The sequence below is a fragment of the Tachyglossus aculeatus genome, chromosome 5, assembly GCF_015852505.1.
Source record: "Tachyglossus aculeatus isolate mTacAcu1 chromosome 5, mTacAcu1.pri, whole genome shotgun sequence".
NCBI classification, from domain to species: Eukaryota; Metazoa; Chordata; class Mammalia; order Monotremata; family Tachyglossidae; genus Tachyglossus; species Tachyglossus aculeatus.
Window position 1 is genome coordinate 62,495,499 of NC_052070.1, and position 23,340 is coordinate 62,518,838.

Consider the following 23,340-nt stretch of genomic DNA (forward strand, 5'->3'; position numbering starts at 1 on the left):
GGCCCGAGAGAGTCGTCGTCGCTCGGAGGTCAGCAGTCTTCCTGGACAGGGGATCGCCGCTGACCCCTCAGACTACATGCCCAGCAGGACCCGGGCGGAGCCAGAGGATGCATTCATTCATTCATTCAGTAGTATTTATTGAGCGCTTACTGTGCGCAGAGCACTGTACTAAGCGCTTGGAAAGTATGAAGATCTGAGAAGAAGCGTGGCTTAGTGGAAAGAGCCCGGGCTTGGGAGTCAGAGGTCATGAGTTCTAATCCCGGCTCTGCCGCTTGTCGGCTGTGTAACCTTGGGTAAGTAACAACTTCTCTGTGCCTCAGTTATCTCATCTGTAAAATGGGGATGAATTAATGATGGCATTTGTTAAGCACTTACTATGTACCAAGCACTGTTCTAAGCGCTGGGGAGGATACAAGGTGATCAGGTTGTCCCACGCGGGGCTCACAGTCTTAATCCCCATTTTACAGATGAGGTAACTGAGGCACCGAGAAGACTGTGAGCCCTTCGTGGGACAACCTGATTACCTTGTATCTACCCCAGCGCTTAGAACAGTGCTTGGCACATAGTAAGCGCTTAACAAATACAGAGAAGACTGTGAGCCCTTCGTGGGACAACCTGATTACCCCGTATCTACCCCAGCGCTTAGAACAGTGCTTGGCACATAGTAAGCGCTTAACAAATACAGAGAAGACTGTGAGCCCTTCGTGGGACAACCTGATTACCCCGTATCTACCCCAGCGCTTAGAACAGTGCTTGGCACATAGTAAGCGCTTAACAAATACCAACACTATATTATTATTATTATTATTAGGGAAGTCCACCCACCCCTGGGCTACCCCGGCTTCCAGCGGCAGGGCCGAAAGTGCACCTGTCCGGGCTCCCAGGGGGCGGGGCCGGGCCGGTGGAGACCAAGGCGGGGCCGGCCAGGTCTGAAGGCATAAATAGCACCGGGCCCCGGGGAGTGGGGAGACTTCAACAGAGCTGCCGTGGCCCGGGATCGCCATACCCAGCCCGTCCAGAGTCCGGCCCAGAGAGTGACCAGCCCGCCGGGAGGCAGAAGCGGAGGCCCGAGGGGACCCGGCTGAGAGCCTCGCCCCCACCCCCACATGGTCTCCCACTGCTGAGCCGCCGTCCCGCCCCCTCCCCAGGTACCCAGGTAACTCTCCTCGGCTACCAGGCTGAGAGGGGAAGAAGGGGACTGCTTTTCCGCCCACCGTGGCCGGGCCCGGAGCTAGAGTTGGGTGGGGGGCGGCTCTCACTCTTCCCCAGTCCCCGGTCCGGCTTTTTTTTCCCAGTGGAAATTCCTCACCCGCCCCGTTTCCCGCCTGCTGATGTCATGAGCAGACTCACCGGCCACAAGCCCTGACATCACGAGTAGAGCGGGGTGATTCCAAGCGCGGGAACGCCGGCGGGGGCGGGATTCCCCGTTTCCGATTAAGCGGCTCCGAAGACGCGGAGTTGAGGGACCCCCCTCCCCCCAACCCCGGACAGGGACCCTCCCGCTTGACCGCCCCCCTCCCCGACCAATTAGTCCTGCGGATAATAATAACGATGGCATTTGCGCTTACTATGTGCAAAGCACTGTTCTAAGCGCTGGGAGGGATACAAGGTAATCAGGTTGTCCCAAATGGGGCTCACAACCTTAATCCCCATTTTACAGATGAGGGAACTGAGGCCCAGAGAAATCAAGTGACTTGCCCAAAGTCACACAGCCGACAAGTGATGGAGCCGGGATTAGAATAATAATTATAATAATGATGGCATTTGTTAAGCGCATACTATGTGCCGAGCATTGTTCTAAACCCTGGGGGTAGATACAGGTCATCAGGTTGTCCCACATGGGGCTCACAGTCTTAATCCCCATTTTACAGATGAGGTAACTGAGGCCCAGAGAAGGGAAGTGACTAGCCCAAAGTCACATAGCTGACAAGTAGCAGAGATGTGATTAGAACCCACGACCTCTTACTCCCAAGCCCGTGCTCTTTCTAGTAGGCCACGCTGCTCCCTCTCGGGCTTGATCCGCATCCTGAGGGGCAGCCTGATGGCCAGGGATGAAGGGCATTGGTCGAGGGGACTGGGGTTTTGGGGGGTGGAGGAAGGAAGTAGGGGAGGACCGGCCTCCTGGTCTAGCTCAGCTCCCCATCTGGCCGTGGCGCCGCTCCCTCCCCTCAAAGACCACGGTGTGGTGTGACCTTGGGCAAGTCACCTGACTTCTCTGGGCCTAAGTTCCCTCATCTGTAAAATGGGCATCGAGACTGTGAGGCCCATGTGGGACAGGGACTGTGTCCAACCTGATTACCTTGTATCTACCCCAGCACTTAGAACAGTGCTTGCCACATAGCGCTTAACAAGTACCATAATTGTTATTATTATTAAATTATCCAGTTTTCCCGGTCTGCACCCCGTCCCCCCGACCCCCGTGAGCGAATTGGCGCTGTAGCCCTGCGTGCCGGGGGGTGAGAGGAGCCGGCTCAGCTGGTTCCCCCGGGCAGGCGGGAGCCGGGGCAGGAAATGCCCGCTCCCTGCGGGGCCTGGGGCACTGGGGCGAGGGGCTGGGAAATCTCGGGGGACGGTGCCAGGGGGCGGGAGGGCCGACGGGGGGTTGGGAGATGCGGTCTGAGCCCTAACCCTGCCTCTACCTCCTTTCTGTTCTCTTAGCGCTCCCGCAAACCCTCCAGCCATGACAGAACCGCAGCAGGTGTGGCACACGGACGTGCCACCCACCTCGCCCTCGGCCGCGCTACCCATGATTCGCCTCCCCCAGGCCGCCGCCGGTCCCGGCAGCCCCCAAGACCCCGAGAAGCCGGGGTCTCCCCTCGAGTGCTCCATCTGCTTCACCGGCTACGACAACGTCTTCAAGACGCCCAAACTGCTGGCCTGTTCGCACGCCTTCTGCCTGGAGTGCGTGGCCCGGCTGGTGGCGGCGCTGCCCGACGCGCTGTCCGAGCCCTCCGTGCCCTGCCCCTTCTGCCGCCAGCCCACCGCCGTGCCCCTGGCCGGGGCTCCCGCCCTGCCGACCAGCCAGGACCTGCTGGCCGCGCTGCCCCCGCCGCTGAGGTGCCCCCAGCACGTCTGGATGGATGGGACCAGGTTGTGTTCTCAGCCTCCGGCGGCCGGAGGGCCCCACGAGTGCATCTGCGTGGACGTGGGGTTGAGCAAGGCCGCGGCCGGAGTTGAGCTCCCCCCGCCGCCTCAGCCTCGCCGGGGGGTCCTGGCCCGCTGCTCGGCCTGCAGCGACTGGAAGCGCCTTGTCCTCATCATGGCACTGCTCGTCTTATTCTTCTGCATCGTGCTGTGGCCAGTGCAGTGCGCGCTCAAGACGGGCAACCTGCGCTGCTTTACGCGGAAGCATCCCGCCACGTCGCCCACGCCCACCACCCTCCCCCTGGGGGTCCAAGAAGGCTAGGGGCGACCCCCGCCCCAACCAAGGCGTGGAGGGCCCAGGCCCACCCTGGACGGTCCCGCGACCCCCTACCTCCACCCGGGCCGGGCTGGGCCGGACTCCACTCACCTGTACTACTGTGACCCCCGCGGCGGCCGGTCCCGTCCGCAGTGACTGCCTCTTGGATAGCCCCTTCGCCCCTCTCCCCCGCCCCTCCCAGTCCTGAGAAGGAAGGAAGGAAGAAGGAGGGAATATTTAATTTTCTATACACTCGTTCGTATTTACATTTCATCCGACGCTGCTGTTCTCCACGCGCCCCCGTCCCTTCCTTGGGAACCCCCGGTTGGGGCGCGTTGACCCGCCCGTCCGGGGACTCTCCGGAGAGCTGGACCTCAGCCCCTGGCCTTGCCGTTTCTACAATAAATAATTTTGTACCAAAGACACCCGAGGAGAGGTCGTTTCTGCCCGGGACCCTCAGCCCCGTCCCCCACCCCCGGCTCTGAGGAAACAACCAGGTGCGTTTTTCATGTGAAGAATTCTCCCTTCGGCCAGACTCTGGGGCTACTCTGACCCTGCTCTGGGTTGATGATGTCAGGACGTCCACCTGACTGACCGGCTAAACCGGGGGCGGGGGGGGGGGCTTCTCCATCCGACACCCAGTCCTGGCCCCTCGCCCCACTGCCGCCTGGACAAGGCCGCACTAAAGCCAGCCCCCGGACGCGACGTGTGCAGGGATGGGGGACCCTCTCTGCTGGGGAGAGCGGGATGGGGCCCCCTCTGGGGCCCGTTGAGTTCTTTCTGTTGTATTGGACTCTCCCAAGCGCTTAGTACAGTGTTCTGGACACAGTATGCGATCAATAAATACCATTGGTTGATTTATTGACTGATTCGCTAACCCTCCAGGGCATTAGGGAAAGCGCAGCGGGGGCGGTGGCAGCGGCTAAATTGGAAGCCCTCGGTCTGTTGCACTGTACGCTTCCAAGCGCTTAGTTCAGTGCTCTGCACACAGTAATCGCTCAATAAATCTCACTGATTGATAGATTGACTGTAAAAGAGAAGACAGGCAGCTAATAGGAACTAGGCCAAGGCACTGCAACTGCTTCTTTCCCCCGAGACAATTCAGTAGTTACATGATGACTGCAATTTGGGAATCTAGTCCACAGCTCCTCCTCCCGCGATCCAGGGCGTTGTCCCATAGCCCGCTAGATGGCGCCATGAGAGCGCGTAGCCTTTAGATTATTATTATTATTGTTGTTATTGTTATTATTATTGTATTTGTTAAGCGCCTACTATGTGCCAAGCACTGTTCTAAGCACTGGGGTAGATACAAGGTAATCTGGTTGTCCCACCTGGGGCTCACAGTCTTAATCCCCATTTTACAGATGAGGGAATTGAGGCACAGAGAAGTGACTTGCCCAAAGTCACACAGCTGACAAGTGGTGGAGTCGGGATTAGAACCCACGACAGACCCACGATTAGAATAATGACGATGATATTTGTTAAGTGCTTACTATGTGCTGAGCACTGTACTAAGCGCTGGGAAAGATACAAGATAATCAGGTAGGACACAGTCCCTGTCCCATACAGAACTCAGAGTCTAAGAAGGAGAGAGAACAAATACTGGGTCCCCATTTTAATCATTATAATAATAATGATTTAATGACATCCAGTATTATAATAATAATAATAATATTATTTAAGTGCTTACTATGTGACCAGCACTGTTCTAAGCCCTGGAGTAATAATAATAATAATGATGATATTTGTTAAGCGCTTACTATGTGCAAAGCACTGTTCTAAGCGCTGGGAAGGTTACAAGGTGATCATGTTGTCCCACGCGGGGCTCACAGTCTTAAAATGGGGATTAATCCCAATTTTACAGATGAGGGAACTGAGGCACAGAGAAGTGAAGTTACTTGCCCAAAGTCACAGCTGACAAGTGGCGGAGCCAGGATTTGAACCCATGACCTCTGACTCCAAAGCCCGGGCTCTTGAAGTGACTTGCCCAGAGTCACACAGCTGACAACTCGCGGAGCGGGGATTTGAACCCACAACCTCTGACTCCAAAGCCCAGGCTCTTTCCACCATGCCACACTGCTGGAATAGATACAAGGTAATCAGGTTGTCCCACTTGGGGCTCCTAGTCTTAATCCCCATTTTACAGATGAGGTAACTGAGGCACAGAGAAATTAAGTGACTTGCCCAAGGTCATACAGCAGAGATCACATAGCAGATAGGTGGCGGAGCAAGATTAGAACCCACGACCTCTGACTCCTAAACTCGTGCTCTTGCCACTAGGCCATACACAGTCCCTATCCCACATGGAGCTCACAGCCTCAATCTCAATTTTACAGCTGAAGAAATCGAGGCACAGAGAAGATAAGTGATTTGCCAAAAGTCACACAGCAGGCAAGTGGCAGAACTAGGATTAAAACACAGGTCCGCTCATTCCTACACCCACGCTGCCCACCCCAGGAAGATGTATGATCATCTAAAAGATGTAAGTCTTTTAGACTGTGAGCCCATTGTTGGGTAGGGACTGTCTCTATATGTTGCCAATTTGTACTTCCCAAGCGCTTAGTACAGTGCTCTGCACATAGTAAGCGCTCAATAAATACGATTGATGATGATGATGATGTATGAGAGAAATGCTTGCCTACCAGCCCGGGGCAGGTAATAATTTCGCATCCCTGGAGGGAAGGGACACAGGCTGAAGTGGTCATTACAACACCAGGGGTGGAGTGGCATGTGAGACATTCATTCATTCAATCGTATTTATTGAGCACTTACTGTGTGCAGAGCACTGTACTAAGCGCTTGGGAAGTAAAAGTCGGCAACATATAATGTCCATACCCAACAACGGTTAGGGAAGAGACAGTCTATTAATAATAATGATGGCATTTGTTAAGTGCTTACTATGTGCAAAGCACTGTCCAAACGCTGGGGGATACAAGGTGATCAGGTTGTCCAACGCGGGGCTCACAGTCTTAATCCCCATTTTACAGATGAGGTAACTTAGGCTCAGGGAAGTTAAGTGACTTGCCCAAAGTCACACAGCTGACAAATGGCAGAATTAGAATTAGAACTCGTGTCCTCTGACTCCCAAACCCGTGCTCTTTCCACTGAGCCACGGTCAATTCTGCTTTGCATCTACCCCAGCGCTAAGCGGAGCGTTGCTTCTCAAATATAATTGATGGTGGGGCAGGGCAGTCCCAGGGCTCGGCCCAGATTGCAGAGTCACAGTGAGCAGGGACTCCACGGGACTCCTTGTCGTCCTCATCGCCACCGCCCACGACGGCTCAGGGAAATAGCCTATGCCCCCCGCCCGGCCGGGGGAATCCCAGCTCCTCGGGCCATGGCCAAGGAGGAAGCCTCACCCTCCAGGCACCTCGCTTCGTGGGCGGGGCTCGGGTCGAGGCCGGAGGCTGCTGAGGGCAACAGGAGAGAGGAAATATTACAAACCTCCACCCCGTCTCGACCAGAGAGTAGGTATGGGCAAAGTTCTCCAAACACATAGCTTTCCTGGGGTCCCCCCTTCCCAACGCTTTTGGAGGGCAGCGTGGCCTTGTGGATACAGCACGGGCCGGGAAGTTAAAAAGGTTTGGGTTCTAATCCTGGCTTCTTCGCTTCCTGTTTGACCCAGGACAAGTCACTTCACTTCTCTGGGCCTAATAATTGTGGTATTTGTTGAGCACTTACTATGTGCCAGACAGTGTATTAAGCGCTGGATTGGATTCAAGCAAATAAAGTTGGACACAGTCCCTGTCTCACGTGGGGCTCAGTCTCAATCACCATTTTACTGGTGAGGTAACTAAGGCACAGAGAAGTAAAGTAACTTGCCCCAGATCACTCAGCAGACAAATGGCGTGGGATTAGAACCCATGCGTGGCTCAGTGGAAAGAGCATGGGTTTGGGAGTCCGAGGACATGAGTTCTAACCTGCCTCTGCCATTTGTCTGCTGTGTGGCCTTGGGCAAGCCACTTAACTTCTCTGTGTCTCAGTTCCCAGTTTCTTGGCACTTAGTAAGCACTTAAATATCTCAATTATTATTATCCACTATGCCGTGCCCCGGTTACCTCATCTGTAAAATGAAGACTGTGAGCACCACGTGGGATAACCTGATTACCTTATATCTACCCCAGCGCTTAGAACAATGCTTGGCATGAAGTAAGCATTTAACAAATACCACAATTATTATTATTATTATCCACTACACCGTGCCTCAGTTACCTAGCCTGTAAAATGGGGATGAAGACTGTGAGCCCGACGTGGGACAACCTAATTACCTTGTATCTACCCCAGAACTTAGAACAGTGCTTGGCATATAGTAAGCGCTTAACAAACATCACAATTATTATTATTATTATCCACTAAGCCGTGCCTCAGTTACTTCATCTGTAAAATGGACATTAAAACTGTGAGCCCCATGTGGGACATGGACTGTATCCAACCTGCTAGGCTTGTATCTATCCCAGCGCTTAGTACAGTGCCCGGCCCATAACTACCATTAAAAAAAGGTGGAGGGAGGGCATGCTGGGCTGGCGATTCCCTGGATTCCCCCCACCCGAGTTTCACTCCACCGCCAGAGAGTGGGGAGGTGCAGACAGGTTAACGGGGCAGCTCGGAGGTCACTCTCCCACATCCTCCCCCTACCCCCTCATCCCTTTTTTTGACACCCCATCCACGGGAGTTGGGAGTCCGATAATACCCCCTTCCCCTCCCCACAGCACTTGTATATAGTTGTACAGATTTATTGCTCTATTTTACTTGTACATATTTCCTACTCTATTTTGTTAGTGATGTGCATATAGCTGCAATTCCAATTATTCTGACGGTTTTGACACCTGTCTACATGTTTTGCCTTGTTGTCTGTCTCCCCCTTCTAGACTGTAAGCCCGTTGTTGGGTAGGGACCGTCTCTATATGTTGCCGACTTGGACTTCTCAAGTGCTTAGTACAGTGCTCTGCACACAGTAAGCACTCAATAAATACGATTGAATGAATGAATAATAATAATGGCATTTGTTAAGCGTTTACTATGTGCAAAGCACTGTTCTAAGCACTGGGGAGGATATAAGGTGATCAGGTTGTCCCACATGGGGCTCACAGTCTTAATCCCCATTTTACAGATTAAGTAACTGAGGCACAGAGAAGTTAAGTGACTTGCCCAAAGTCACGCAGCTGACTAGGCGGAGCCGGAATTTGAACCCATGACCTCTGACTCCCAAGCCCGTGCTCTTTCCGTTGAGCCACGATAGACAAAGAAAGGATGACGTGAGACGGATAGACAAAGAAAGGATGACGTGAGACGGAGACTGACACCTTCTAGAGATCAGCCCGCTGCCGAGCTCACAACTTTTTATTCAAAGTGCAACAAAGTATCGGAACAGTCCGCGTGCGCCGCGGGGCGCTCTGGGCTCCGGCCAGGCATGCCCGCATGCTCACACACTGACACTCACTCACTCACTCACACCCCGACCCAAGACCAGAAGCCCCCATCTTCCTCCCCCATCCCCGGAGGTGGGAGGCAACTAGAAGCTCTGGGATGGCAAAACCACAGTCAGACCACAACGCAACCTGGGGCTGGGGTCGGGGTGCGGGGTTAACAGCTGCTGCTCCAGTGCCCCCATTCCTGAGGACTCAGTGCCCCCCACGACGACTCTCATGTGCATGGCGGGCACAAGGACCGGAAAAACTCGCAGGAGGTTTTGCAAAAACCCTGAAAAATCTCCAAAGACGCCCGAGGGCTGGGTTTCACCCCCGCCCCCCAGCCCCGTTACCGGCGGGGAGAGCGGGGTTGGAGGGGATGGGAAGAAGGGGTGTCATTCCCAGGAATAAGTTCGTTCGGGGCCGGGCCTCGACTGCCTCTCCCCTCCGTGCGATCCCTCCGTGCGGGGCTGAGCGGGAGCAGCAGGATCAGGCGATGGGCGAGCCGTGGGAAGGGCAGAGAGCGTAGGCCCCTGTCCGGAGGGCAGGGAGGAGGAAGAGGAGGGTGAGAGAAATTGGGGATTGGCACCACCCCCTCTCCCCCATCCCCTAGGGGCCCAGGTTGAGCGGCAGGATGGAGACATACCTGGAGGCTCAGTCCTTTGGGCCTTACCGCCCCGTGTTGCCGGTGCCAAAAACCTTAGCCCCCTGCAGGCTCAGGTTCTCGTAGACCGAGGCAGAGTCGTCGTCCACGCTGCAGGAAGGAGGAGGGCAGGGGACAAACAGAAGGGCCAGGAACAGGGAGGGAAGGACCGGGCTGAGCCGCCGGTGACTACTGGAGAGGGGACGCCCTCAGCTAACCCCTGGGCTAACCCCTGCCCCTGGCTAAGCCCCGGACTCTGCTGGCCCCTGGTAGAAACAGCAAGGATTTCCCCAAGCCCCGGAGGGTGGTGCCAATCTTGCCCCAACCGTAATCTGGGGGTCGGGGAGCTGAGCAACAAATAAGGAAGCAAAACCCAAAGAGCAGCCTGCTCTCTATGGGAACATGCAAATGTACAGGCCTTGCACATACTTGCTGTGCCCCTCTTCCTCGCTTTGCCCCCTCCCCACAATTCTCACAGCTAAGGCTCCACTCAATCCCAGGGGCCGTCTGACTGAGGAGTGGGCTCCTCCTATACCCGGTCTCCCCTTCCCTTTGGTCCGGGGGTCCTCTGCATCCACACTCACCCAGCCTGGGCCCGGGCCGGGGGCTGGTTTCCTTTCCCTCTGGCTCTGTCCAGGGGCTGGTAGCGGATGTTGAGGTATTCGCGCTCCTTCCTCTTGCTCCGCTGTGGGGGGCGGGGAGGGAGGTGAGGGGGTGGGATGGAGGACCCAGGCTGTGGATGCTCCTTAGGGGGTGGGGTGCAAGGCCTGAGCCCGAGTCCCGCAAGATCCACCCTTTCCTCTCCATCTAATCTGTTACCTTGTTGGAGCAATCTCTCATCCTATCCCGACTAGATTACTGCATCAGCATCCTTTCTGATCTCCCAACCTCCTGTTTCTCCCCACTTCAAACTATACTTCACTCTGCTGCCCAGATTATCTTTCTACAGAAACACTCTGGGCATGTCACCCCCCTCCTCAAAAATCTCCAGTGGTTGCCTTCGTATGAAGCAAAAGCTCCTCACTCTGAGCTTCAAAGCTCTCCATCACCTTGCCCCCTCCTCCCTCACCTCCCTTCTCTCCTTCTACAGCCCAGTGCATACACTTCACTCCTCTGCCGCCATCCTCCTCACTGGGCCTTGTTTTCACCTGTCCCGCCATCGACCCCTGACCCATGTCCTACCTCTGGCCTGGAATGCCCTCCCTCCACACATCCGCCAAACTAGCTCTCTCCCCCTCTTCAAGGCCCTACTGAGAGCTCACCTCCTCCAGGAGGCCTCCCCAGACTGAGCCCCCCTTTTCCTCTGCTCTTCCCCTCCCCATCGCCCCTACTCTTGTCCTCTGCTCTACCCCCTTCCCCACCCCACAGCATTTGTATGTATTTGTACTTATTTTTTATTCTATTTAATTAATGACGATACTTATATATCTATAATTCTATTTATCTGTTTTGATGCTTTTGATGCCTACTTGTTTTGTTGTCTGTCTCCCCCTTCTAGACTGTGAGCCCATTGTTGGGTAGGGATTGCCTCTATCTGTTGCTGAATTGTACTTTCCAAGTGCTTAGTACATGCTCTGCACACAGCAAGCACTCAAGAAATGGGATTGAATGAATGAATGAATGGTGGGGAAGGCCCAAGCCAGAGCCTGCTCACCTGCTCCTCCTCCAGCCTTTTCCTCTCGGTCTCGATGAACTGCTGCAGTGCCATGTAGACAAACTTGTACTGAGCCTCAGTCTGCACCATGCCCGAGCGCTGCCGTCGCACCATCTGGATGGTCTTAGGGATGTCAATATCGCAGTCCAGCCCTGGGGAGCGGAGAACCCTTGAGGGTGGGGGGGTGCTCAGGGAGAAGCTCCCAGCCCCTCCTCTGCCCCCCGGGCTCCAGGAAGGGAAAACCCATCTGATCTCTGGGACAGGGGCAGCAATTGGAGGGATATGGAGGTGAGGCAGCAGCTGGGACCCTGGCAGAGTGAGGGGGTTGGGGCAGTGGCTGGAAACACTGCAGGGTGATAGGTAGGGGCTTTGGCTGAGGAGAAGTTGGATCAATGCTTGAGAGTGTGGTGGGCCTTGGCGGGGCAGGACAGGAGTCCCAGACAGTGCTAGGTGGTAGAGTCAGCAGTTCCCGCTCTTTTTAAGACTGGCTTGTGGCAGCAGGAGGGCTTCTGTTCCTCCCCCCCACCCACCCCTTCCCCTAGCCAGTGGCAGGGGCCCTGGGGGAGAGCCTACCTTGCCGGTGGATCACATCCACTAGGATGTCGATGACAATGATGGTCCCTGTGCGTCCTATGCCCGCGCTGAGGGTTGAGCCGTGTGAAGAGCTGCCGTGGCCCCATCTCCGCCCCCGCTGAGGCCCCTCCCGGAGAATGGACACGAGACCAAGTCCCCTGCCGACCCAGTGCCAGGAAGGCTCCTCCCCACCCCCACCATCACCCACCCATGCGATGCCCACGGCCTGTCCCCAAGGGTCAGCACCCACAGCGTGGGCAGACAAGCATGACCTCGAGTGGCCGACCTGGGGCTCCCGGGGGACAGCTGATAGGAGAATGTCACTGAAACCAAGAGCCACATCAGAACTAAGGTTGGGGTTGGGGTTAGGGGTCAGGGACAGGTCTCAGAGATCCCACAAGTTGTGGAGTTTGAGCCCTGGCTGCGCCATCTGTCTACGGCCATGCTGGCCCACCTGCAGTGGACGATGATGGGGCCAGTGTTGACGTGGCCCCTTTGGGCCTGGTTCACTTGGTCCAGGAAGCTGAGGACGCCGCCTGGCTCAGTGGGCACCCCATGGTCCGGCCAGCTGAAGTACTGGTAATGTTTCACCTTCCGAGGCTGCTCCTCCTGACCAGGTACAGGTGAGTCAGCCTAGCCGCTGCTGGGGAGGGGAGTGCTGGCCAACAACGCATCCCCCGCCCCACCAGCCCCAAGACACCAGACCACAGGGAGAGTCATCTCGACTCCCAGCCTCCAAGATGCAGAGCAGGCAGGCCTCTCCCCTCCCTTTACAGCCAGTCAGCCCAACCCCCTTCCCTTGGTTGAAATCCCAGCAGGAGTGAGGGGCCAGACCCCTGCAGCACAGGGCTTGGAAAACAGATCGGCCAAATGAGCAACAGTCAGTCGACAGAGTGATCCTCTCTCCTAGGAGAGGGCGGGGGTCTGGAGTGTCCAGAATAGCTCCAGGGGCCTGGGGAGGTAGCCCAGGTGTGGTGGGGAGAGGGGCTCACCCTATCCGTACGCCTGATCTCCAGCTCCCGCAGTAAATAGCCCTGTGCTTCACGCTCTTCCGTGTTCTGCACACAGATGCATCCAAACTCCTTGCTGGAGTCTTTGTCTGGCCAGTAACGGAAACATTTGTTCTGGTGGGAGACGGGGAGGGGTACAGATTAGACAAGCCCAGCCTCAGGTGGTTGGGGGAGGCTCCCATTGGCTCCAAAGCAGGATGTCTTGGAGGACAACAGCTCCATTACCAAGAAACAGATCTAGGCCCTTCTAGGAGGGCCCAGGGAATTGTCTGTACAAAGGCTAGGAGAGAATAGTAGAGGGTTCCACATTCCAACACCAGCCTGAGACTTGTGTTTTGGCTCTACCACTTGTCTGCTGTGTGAGCTTGGGCACCCTGGTGGGGAGAAGGCAGTGAAGCCCTTCTGATCTTTATTCATCTACATCCTAGAGTCCCACTGGGGAGAGGTGCAGCTCCAGGGTCCCAAAGATGCTAGAAAAGGAGGATCATGGGGAGACCAGCACATGGGCTCCAGTCTGGAACCTGATCCAGGAAAGAGTCCAAGAGTCCTGGGCTCCAACCCCAATTCAGGCCCAGCCTGCTGTGTAACCATGGGCAATACATTCACCCTCTCTGGTCTCATCCTGTACAAAGGGGAGAATCCTCCCAACCCCACCCCTATCATCACCCCTGCCTCTTCCCCCAGGGCTGTGTGAGCACAGGGGGGACCCTCCAGGCCACCCCACTGACCCGTCCACGCTCCATCTCCTTGGTGGTCATGACGATGACATGGCAATTTTCCTGGTACACCATGGCCCAGAAGTCATTGACAGTGGTCTGCAGGCAACCCTGTGTGGCAATATACACTTTGCCCTGCTCCGAACTCTGCCCGTCTTCACCAATATTCTGAAAAGAGGTAAGGGAGAAGTCACATCTCTGTCTCCTGGCCCAACAGCCACCAGGCATTAGTCTCCTTCACACAGGAGAAGGTGGTCATCTGGGGAGTCACTATATAAAAATCACACCTCCTAGAAGTGGCCTTCCCCAATTAAGTCCTTATTTCCCCTACTCCCTCTCCCTCTGTATCACCCTTACACTTGGATTTGTACCCTTTATTCATCCCACTCTTAACACTGATATCCATATTCATAATTTATTTTAATGTCTGTCTCTCCCTCTAGACTGAAAACTCCTTGTGGGCAGGGACCGTGTCTACCAACTCTGTTCTAATGTCCTCTCCCAAGCTTTGGAGAAAGCCCAGAAAGTACAGTGCTCTGCACACAGTAAGTGGTCAATTAATACAGTTGATTAATTGCTTGAGCAGGTTCCCATCCCCGATGTCCCCACAGAGAACCAGTCCCAGCTCTGAGACAGCTGGGGAGTGAGAGACCCTCACGTGATCAAGACAACGCTGAATTATTCCATGCTTGCCCGGGAAGAAGTGGGGAAGTTAATACCAATAAGCTCAGAGAGAAAGAGCCGGGGGGGACTGGATTTCTGTTCCTGGGTTTCTGTTCCCTCTGGAAGCAGCACGCTCACTAGCTCCATTATTTTGGAAGTGGGGAGGTCTGCTGTAGAGGGCTGCGGGAAGGGGTTGGTGTTGAGGACCCCTGGCCTGAGGTCACTGCCAAATCATTCCAGGGAGAAATGCCCCCTCCTTTGCCCCAGGCTTCTCTGCAGCACCTCCTGGTTCCAGGGGAGGGGAGGGTCTCAGCATCCCAGAACCACAGCCCCCAGTCCCTGCCCCCACCCCCACCTGGATGTAGTTGGCGTTGATGTAGTCGGCTCCTGGCACCCTGTGGTCCACCTCCTGGAGAGTCACCCGCGTCGTGTCGACTGGGAGAAGAAACCACATGACTTGGGAGGATGGGGAACTGGGGGTGGTAGCAGGGTGTGGGGTGGGGAGGTACAGGTCCCTGTTTCAGGAACCTCCAGCCACACCCCCTCTCCATGGGAGTAGTTTCGGATAAAGGGAAGGCCATCGGGGGACCAGGGTTGACGGACATCACCAACAGCCAATGGGAAAGATAGGCGTGTGGTGCAGAGGCTCTCTGTTGAAGGGGAGAGGAAAGCTCCGGGAGGGTCGAATAGGGTTGAGGAGCTGGGGAGGTGGCTGGAGGAGGAGGGGGCCATACATGGGAGGATGTTCTTGTAGCGGTTCTTGGCCTTGTTCTCCGGTCGCTGCCCCTCCTTGCGTGGGTACAACAGTTTGCACTCCTGCTGCTGCAGCATCTGTCACGGGAGGGAGCAATGGTGCCCAGTGAGGAAGGGGCCTGCTCCCTGCGGTGGGATCTGCAGAGAGAGGGACCTATTTCCTGGGGGCTGGGTCAGTGGAGGGAGGGGCCTGTTTCCTGGAGCAAGAGAAGGGGCACAGGGAGGGAGGTGCTTGAGGCAGTGAGGCCACAGGGAATGGAGGCATGTCTCCAGTAGCAACTTCAGGGCTCTTATCCCTGTGTTGCCTCCCTCCACTGTGCACAAGGGGACACAGGGATTGTCCCAAGGTCCCTCAGTGCATCTGGGGCAGGTCCAGAGCAGCGGAACCCAAGCCTGTATTCCTCCCCAACTTCTCCCACCTCAGCTTCCAGACTGGGGCCTCGCCCACTTAGGTGCAGAACCTAGCCCAGCTTTCAGGGAGGAGCTCCAGGGTCTGGGGGTCGCCTTCCCCAGTTCTCCTCCGGGCTCAGGCTGCCTGGCCTCTGTACCTCAAACTCCTCCCAGAAGCCCTGCTTGGCCTTCTCGCTCTGATCAGCCGTCTTGTTTAGCTCCTTCACCCGGTTCTCGATGTTGGCTGCATTGATCCGCGTGGCATTGAATGGCTGCGGGGAGGGGCATGCAGGGGGTCAGCCAGCACAGTCAGCTCTGCTCTCCCTCCACTTCATAGGCCCTCTGCCCCTCACCATGGAGCCTCCCATCTTAGAACAGTCAGTCGGAGCTCTCTGAGGTCATCCTGATCAGCCCCCTGCCCCCACCCAGATGTGGGCAGCTCTCCTCTTCTTCAGAGAGGACTCAATCTAGCTATCAATCAGTGGCATTTATTGAGCACTTATTAATCATAATAATGGTACTTGTTAAGCACTATGTGCCAAGTACTGTTCTTAGCACTGGAGTAGATACAAGTTAATCAGGTTGAATACAGTCACTGTCCCACATGGGGCTTGCAGTCTTAATCCCCATTTTACAGATGAGGTAACTGAGGCCCAGAGAAGTTAAGTGACTTGCCCAAGGTCACACAACAGACATGTGGCAGAGCTGAGATTAGAACCTGGGTCTTTCTGACTCCCAGGACTGTGCTCTATCCACTAAGCCACGCTGCTTCTCGGATGACTAGCAGAGGATGGTTTCGATCCATTGACCTCTGGTTTATGGGCCCAGCATACTATGTGCAGAGCACTGTACTAAGCACTTGGGAGAATACAATGTAATAGAATTGGTGGACACATTTTCTATGTAAAGTCATAGGCAGGGAGCCTGTCATTTTGGGGGCAGTTAGGGATGTAACAGGTTGTTCAGGGATAAGGGGTCATAGAGATCCAACTGGGGACCTGTTCTAGCCCTTCAGATGCCTTTGGGTCAGGTTGGCGACTCAGAGTGAGTGAGCCTGGAAGTCCCGCCCAGATAGGTGTGGGGAAACAGTGGCTTCTCCCCACAGCTGGGATTCTCGAGGGTACCAGCCCCCATCGCCCCCACAGCTGGAATCCTTGAGGATACCAGCCCCCACAGCTGGGATAATAATAATAATAATAATAATAGTATTTGTTTAGTGCTTACTATCTGCCAAACTCCCAAGTGCTTAGTACAGTGCTCTGCACACAGTAAGCACTCAATAAATACGATTGAATGAACGAATGCCAAACGCAGTACTAAATGCTGGGGTAGACCCAAGCTAATCAGGCTGGATGCAGTCCCTTCAAAATCTAGGTAGTAGTGAGTAGGACTTAATCCCCATTTTAAAGATGAGAAAATTAAGGCTCAGAGAATTTAAGTGACTTGCCCAAGTTTACACAGCAGGCAAGTGGTGAAACAGGATGAGAGCACAGGTCCTCTGATTCCTCTTTCCACTAGACCACATGGCTTCTCAGCTGATGCTTTCAGATCTCCTAGAGTACCAACCCCTATCACCCCCACAGCTGGGAACCATAAGGCACCAGTGTACATCACTCCCAACTTCACAACTTTTCCATCGCCTACCTCTTAATAATAATAAGACGAAAAAGAAGAATGGTATTTTTCAAACTCCTACTAGGTGCAAAATAAACCAAGTCATTTGAACTGTATTCTCCCAAGCCCTTAGTACTATGCTCTGCACACAGTAAGCTCTCAATATATACCAGCAATGGATTGATTGGACACAGTCCCTGCCTCTCAAAGGGAGGGAGAACAAGAATTTAATCACCATTTTACAGATGAGGGAACTGAGGTCCAGACAAATTAAGTGACTTATACAAGGCCAGGATTAGAACTCTGGTTCCCTGACTCCTGGACCCGTGTTATTTCCACTGGGCCACACTGCTTCCCTCTTTATCACCTCCTCCCTGCTACCTGGAACTCCCTTTCTCTTCTTATCTGACAGATCGCAGCCCTCCCCTGTTTTCAAAGTCCTTCCAAAGTCACATATTCTCCAGGAAGCTACTCCTGACTAATGCCTAATCTCCCCTCCTTGTATCCCCAAAATTGCCACTTCAGAACCTCATTTCCCCTACTCGGTCTCCCTTTTGCATCACCCTTGTACTTGTATATGCCCGACCCTCAGCCCCACAGCACTTATGTACATCTCCATAGTTTATTTTAATTTCTGTCTCCCCCTCTAGACTGTAAGCTCCTTTTGGGTAGAGGATATGTCTACCAACTTTGTTGTACTGTACTCTCCCAAGCGCTTAGCACAGAGCACACAGGAAACACCCAATAAAACCATTCATTGATTATGTACACATCATTATATTCAATTACTTCCTCCTATTTGTAACTTCTTTAAAAGTTTATCTCGAGCTAGATTGTAAACTCTTCAAGGGCAGGGATTGTGTCTACTACTGTAGTTTCCCAAGGGCTTACTTAGTACAGTGTTCTGCACACAGTAAGTGCTCCACAAACACAACCAGCTGATCAATTCTTCTGCACACAGTAGATTATCAGTAAATGTTACTGATTGATAGATTGGCACTGGCCCCTATTATCTGCACAATTGGGAACCCAAGTGGTAGCATGAGAAGCAGTATGGCCTAATGGCAAGAGCATAATATTGGGAATCAGGAGATCTGGGTTCTAATCCTTACACTGCCATTTGCCTATTGTGTGATCTTGGGCAAGTCATCTAACTTCAATCAATGGTATTTACTGAGTGCTTACTATGTGCAGAAGCTTCTCTGTACCTCTGTTTCTTCATCTCTAGAATGGATGTCACCCCGCACCTCAAAAAACTCCAGTGGTTGCCCCTCCGCCACTGCACCGAACAAAAACTTCTCACCATTGGCTTTAAAACACTCTACCACCTTGCTCTCTCCTACCTCACCTTGCTTCGCTTCTCTCCTCCTACAAACCAGCCTGCACACTTCCCTCCTCAAGTGCTAACCTTCTCACTGTGACTCAATATTGCCTACTTGCCACCAACCCCTAGCCCACGTCCTGCCTCTGGCCTGGACGCCCTCCTTCCTCAAATCCAACAGACAATTACTCTCCCCCCACTTCAAAGCCTTATTGACAGCACATCTCCTCCAAGAAGCCTTCCAAGTATTTATGTCTGTCTCCCCTGCTCTAGACTGTAAGTTCGTTGCGGGCAGGGAATGTGTCTGTCTATAATTGTATTGTACTATCCCAAGCACTTAGTACAGTGCTCTGCACACAGTAAGCACTCAACAATATGATTGAATGGATGAATGAATGGGTGAATGAGATTAGTTGCCTGTTCTCCCTCCTTTAGTCTGTGAGACCCAAGTGGGGCAGGAACTGAATGTAATTGTATCTGCTCCAGTACTTAGCATAGTGCTGGACCCAGAGCAAGCATTTAACAAACATCACAGTTTTTACTCTGATTAGGTACTGGCCCCCATCCCCTGACCCCGACCTTCCCCTCAGGAACCTTATCCTGATGCTGAATCCAGATGGCCCCTCCCGGTTTTTCCCCTTGTAGACTGTAAGTTCCTTGTGGGCAGGGAACTTGTCTGCCAACTCTGTTGAATTGTACTCTCCCAAGCACATAGCACGGTGCCCTGCATGCAGTAAGCATTCAATAAATACCACTGATTGAAGCCCAGCCTCCTCCCCACAAACAGCCTGTCTCTGCCAGCTCCCACCAGTCGCACCTTAAACTTCTCCTCTCCAGACCAGACCCCCAGGGGCAGAGAAGCAGTGTGGCTCAGTGGAAAGAGCCCGGGCTTTGGAGTCAGAGGTCATGGGTTCAAATCCCGGCTCCACCATTTGTCAGCTGTGTGACTTTGGGCAAGTCACTTCACTTCTCTGTGCCTCAGTTCCCTCATCTGTAAAATGGGGACTAAGACTGTGAGCCCTCCATGGGACAACCTGATAACCTTGTGACCTCCCCAGCGCTTAGAACAGTGCTTTGCACATAGTAAGCACTTAACAAATGCCATTATTATTATTATTATTGGTCCCCCCCCCCTCCACCAGCAAAGTGGCTCCCCCGCCCGCTGCCCGGTTCCCAAGTTACCTGTTTGAGGTGAACCACAGCTCCTGACTTCTCCACCATTGGGTTCTTCTTGTAGTGCTCCACCAGATCTGTGAGCGTGTCAAACCTCTCACCGCCTCCCACGTCATACTTTCCATCAGCCTGGGGGGGCGGGGGGGCAGTCGCTGGGGTGACCCTGGGGGTCCATGCTCCCACCCCAGCCTGGCCCCCACGCAGTGCTCCATCCCGACGCGGTCCCCCACCTGGAAGCGGATCATGACGTGGGTGACCCGGGCCCTGCGGTCCCCTGTGTCTGTCCTGTCCTCATGCGTCAGCACGGAGAGCACGAAATCGCCTGGTTTGCTCTGGCTCTCGCGCACCAGGAAGCTGCCCGCCTTGCCCTTCTCCGTGAGCAGCTTCTCCGCCTCCTTGCCAAACAGGTGGCCATGGTACCACCTGGCCGAGTGGGCAGGGGTAAGGCTCAGGGAGAGGCCAGACCCAGGGGATGCACAGACACACAGACACACACACAAACACACACACACACACTCAGTTTTAGTAGTAATAGTATTTATTAAGCATTATTGTATTCAGAGCACTGTATTAAGTTCTGGGAAAAAGAATACATGAGAAGCAGTGTGGCCTAGTGGATAGAGCTTGGGTTTGGAAATCAGAAGGACTTGGGTTCTAACCCCAGCTCCGCCACTTGCCTGCTGTGTGACCTTGGGCCAATCACTTAACTTCTCTGGGCCTCAGTTACCTCATCTATAAAATGGGAATTAAGATTGTGAGCCCCAAGTGGGTCCGGGACTGTGTCCAACCTGATTACCTTGTATCAACTCCAGCACTTAGTACAGTGCCTGGCACACAGTAAGCTCTTCACAAATATCTTTAAAAAAAAAAGGTGGGAATTGGACACAGACCATGCTCACTAAGGAACTCACAATCTATGAATAAAGGTGTGGGAAGAGACTGGAGATAGGCATATCGGGAGCATATGACACAAGGACAAATACAATACACATGCAAACACACACACACACACTTGACACACCACCCACACACGTACACAGACTTAGACTCACTCACATCCCACAGACTCACACACACACACACACACACTGCAGTCCTCCTATCAAAATAGCTCATCCTGGATACCACCCATTTTGTGCTAACATGTACATGCTTTTTGGATTCCTACACCCCCATCCTTGCCCCTGGACCCCAGGCTCTCCTGATCTCCAGCACCCTGCACCCTGTGCCTCTGTCCCCTCTGGCATGACTGGATAAAACTGTCCTGCCCCTGGCCAGGTTGAGCTCCCAGCTGTATCCTGCTCCTTGCAGTACTCTTTGTCTGGACATGTGAGAGAGGCTCATAGAAATCTACTCAGGATCATGACCTGCAGTGACCTGCCACAACCCTCAAACCTCATCAGCGGGCACCTGACGAGCCGGAGGTGCCAAAGCAGCAGTGATCCAAGGCCGTCAGACTGCTTCCACCCAACCAAGGACTTGGGCCCATCAGTGAAGGAACCCCATGCCTAAGAGATATTCTCCCAGCCACTCTGGAGAGGGGAGCCCCATGCCCCAGAGACACTCTCCCAGACACTAGGAAGAGTGAAGCCCCATGAAGAGCATGGGCTTGGGAGTCAGAGGTCATGGGTTCTAATCCCAACTCTGCCATTTGCCAGCTGTGTGACCTTGGGCAAGTCACTTAACTTCTCTGTGCCTCAGTTACCTCATCTGTAAAATGGGGATGAAGACTGTGAGTCCTACCTGGGACAACTTGATTACCTTGTATGTACCCCAGCACTTAGTAGAGTGCTTGGCACATAGGAAGCGGTTAACAAGTACTTTAATTACTATCGTCATTACTCCTCTAGTTTCCGGTCACTGTCCCTTGGTCCACACCCACTCCTAATCTTGCAGTTCTAAAAGAGACCACTAGATGGTACCTGTACCTTGTCTGCAGGTGGGTGGGGTAATAATAATAATAATAATAATGATGGCATTTGTTAAGCGCTATGTTCAAAGCACTGCTCTAAGCGCTGGGGAGGTTACAAGGTGATCAGGTTGTCCCACAGGGGGCTCACAGTTTTAATCCCCATTTTACAGAGGAGGTAACTGAGGCATAGAGAATTTAAGTGACTTGCCCAAAGTCACACAGCTGACAGTTGGTGAAGCCAGAATTTGAACCCATGACCACAGCACCTGTATATATGTTTGTACAGATTTATTACTCTATTTATTTTGCTTGTACGTATTTACTATTCTATTTATTTTGTTAATGATGTGCATCTAGCTTTACTTCTATTTATTCTGATGACTTGACACCTGTCCACATGTTTTGTTTTGTTGTCTGTCTCCCCCTTCTAGACTGTGAGCCCGCTGTTGGGTAGGGACTGTCTCCATATGTTGCCAACTTGTACTTCCCAAGTGCTTAGTACAGTGCTCTGCACACAGTAAGTGCTCAATAAATAGGACAATGAATGAATGAATGTATGACCTCTGCCTCCAAAGCCCTTGCTCTTTCCACTGAGCCACACTGCCCACGCGCTTTGTACAGTGCTCTGCATACAGAAAGCACTCAAATACCTCTGATTGACTGATCAATCAACTATCCCTGTCCAACCTTACCTCGCTGAACTTCTACTGCAACCTAATCTACACACTTCACTCTTTGAACGCTCTGAATCTTGATTTCATCTATCCTGCTGCCTACCCCTTACCTGTGTTCTCCCTCTAGCCTGAAACTCCCTTCCACTTAATAACCGACAGTCCACCACTCTCCCCATCTTCAAAACGCTCCTAAAATTATATACCAAAGAGGTCTTCCCTAAACTCTCATTTCCCCTCCCCTCTGCATCGCCTTTGCACTTGGCTGTGTACTCCTTAAGCTCCTTTATACTCACGCTAGCCCCAAAGCACTTATTTATGTTTCCTTATACTCTACTATACTCCCTATCTGTCATTTTTTTTGATGTCTGTCTCCTCCTTTAGACTGTAAGGACCTTTATGGGCAGAGATTGTGTCTATCAACTGCACTGTATTGTACTTTCCCAAGTACTTAGTACAGTGCTCTGCACACAGTAAACACTTAATAAATAATAATAATAATAATAATAATAATGGCATTTATTAAGCACTTACTATGTGCAAAGCACTATTCTAAGCGCTGACTGAACCTCAAAAACCTCCAATGGTTGCCCATCCATCTCTGCATCAAGCAGAAACTCCTCACCAGTTAGTTTTAACCAGTTCTATTCCCCTTAATTATTTTTAGTTCTTTCACTAAATACTATTAAGCCTCCCTTGGGTCAACATTGATCAGGCTTTCCCTAAGCTGTTAGAGACAGTGCTGTTTGCTGAGAACTACCACCGGTGAGAACCCCAAGCTAGATAATCACTCGCTTCACAATTCACTCAGCGGACAGTGGGGCACGGAGCTGTTGGCCAGTCACTGCCCCCCATCTTGGCCCACCCTTTCCCACTGTAGTGGACTCCACCCTTGCCAGGCCCTGCCCAACCAAGCTCTGCCCACCTCTCCGATGTGGGGTCCTGGCAATTGAGGGGGAATTTCAGCTCGATGACATCGCCGTTCTTCTCCCGCAGCAGCCCTTGTTGCTCTGTATAGTACTGCACCAGCTCCGCTAGGGTGGCAAACTTCTCCCCGCCGTACAGGTCATAGTAGTCCCCCGTGTTCTGGATCTTGATGTGGGTCACCTCCTCGTTCCGCCTGGAGAAGGGGCACGTGCATTGTGCGAAAGGGGCACAAATATCAGGGAGGTGGGACAGGCATATTGTGGAGAAGGGTCCATATGTCATGGAGGAGGGGCACACATTGTGGGGGGGCGGGGGTTGCCTTGGTGCCGAGGATCAGAGAGGGCATTGCTGAGGGATTGATGGAGGAGGCGAGGTGAGGAAAGTACGAAGACTATTCTTCCTTGGAGGAAAGAACCAAGACAAACCACTGCCCCCCCGCAGGTGCCTCTTGGGAGGACAGGGAGCAGTGCTTCATTTTCTACTCTTCTCTCCCTCCCCCATACAGCCCATTC

At 53.4% G+C, this 23,340-nt stretch overlaps 2 protein-coding genes across 3 annotated transcripts in view; one reads left to right on the forward strand and one right to left on the reverse strand.

Annotated features, from left to right (window-relative positions):
- The first annotated feature begins 2,680 nt into the window (after positions 1–2,680).
- RNF223 (ring finger protein 223) lies at positions 2,681–3,697 on the forward strand. The gene has a single exon (XM_038747507.1). The coding sequence runs from the start codon at positions 2,681–2,683 to the stop codon at positions 3,404–3,406; it is 726 nt and encodes a 241-aa protein (XP_038603435.1). The 3' UTR covers positions 3,407–3,697.
- A 5,024-nt stretch (positions 3,698–8,721) lies between these two features.
- Positions 8,722–23,340, reverse strand: part of LOC119928905 (tyrosine-protein phosphatase non-receptor type 11-like) — a 28,453-nt gene continuing 13,834 nt past the window's right edge. Inside the window, exons 3-16 of one of the 2 annotated variants that reach the window (XM_038747416.1) lie at positions 22,827–23,021; positions 19,549–19,741; positions 19,328–19,447; positions 15,369–15,482; positions 14,802–14,898; positions 14,423–14,502; positions 13,417–13,572; positions 12,671–12,802; positions 12,133–12,287; positions 11,679–11,746; positions 11,106–11,257; positions 10,036–10,136; positions 9,456–9,562; positions 8,722–9,347 (exon numbers count right to left, since the gene is read on the reverse strand). In XM_038747416.1, the coding sequence (XP_038603344.1) occupies positions 9,478–9,562; positions 10,036–10,136; positions 11,106–11,257; positions 11,679–11,746; positions 12,133–12,287; positions 12,671–12,802; positions 13,417–13,572; positions 14,423–14,502; positions 14,802–14,898; positions 15,369–15,482; positions 19,328–19,447; positions 19,549–19,741; positions 22,827–23,021 (1,648 nt within the window). In that variant the 3' untranslated portion in view covers positions 8,722–9,347; positions 9,456–9,477. Of the gene's footprint in view, positions 9,348–9,454; positions 9,563–10,035; positions 10,137–11,105; positions 11,258–11,678; positions 11,747–12,132; positions 12,288–12,670; positions 12,803–13,416; positions 13,573–14,422; positions 14,503–14,801; positions 14,899–15,368; positions 15,483–19,327; positions 19,448–19,548; positions 19,742–22,826; positions 23,022–23,340 lie in introns of both variants that reach the window. The other variant, XM_038747415.1, reaches the window with a different exon arrangement.

Bases quoted from the DNA above. Each gene is read 5' to 3' on its own strand.
- RNF223 (XM_038747507.1), top strand. From the start codon at position 2,681: ATGACAGAACCGCAGCAGGTGTGGCACACGGACGTGCCACCCACCTCG.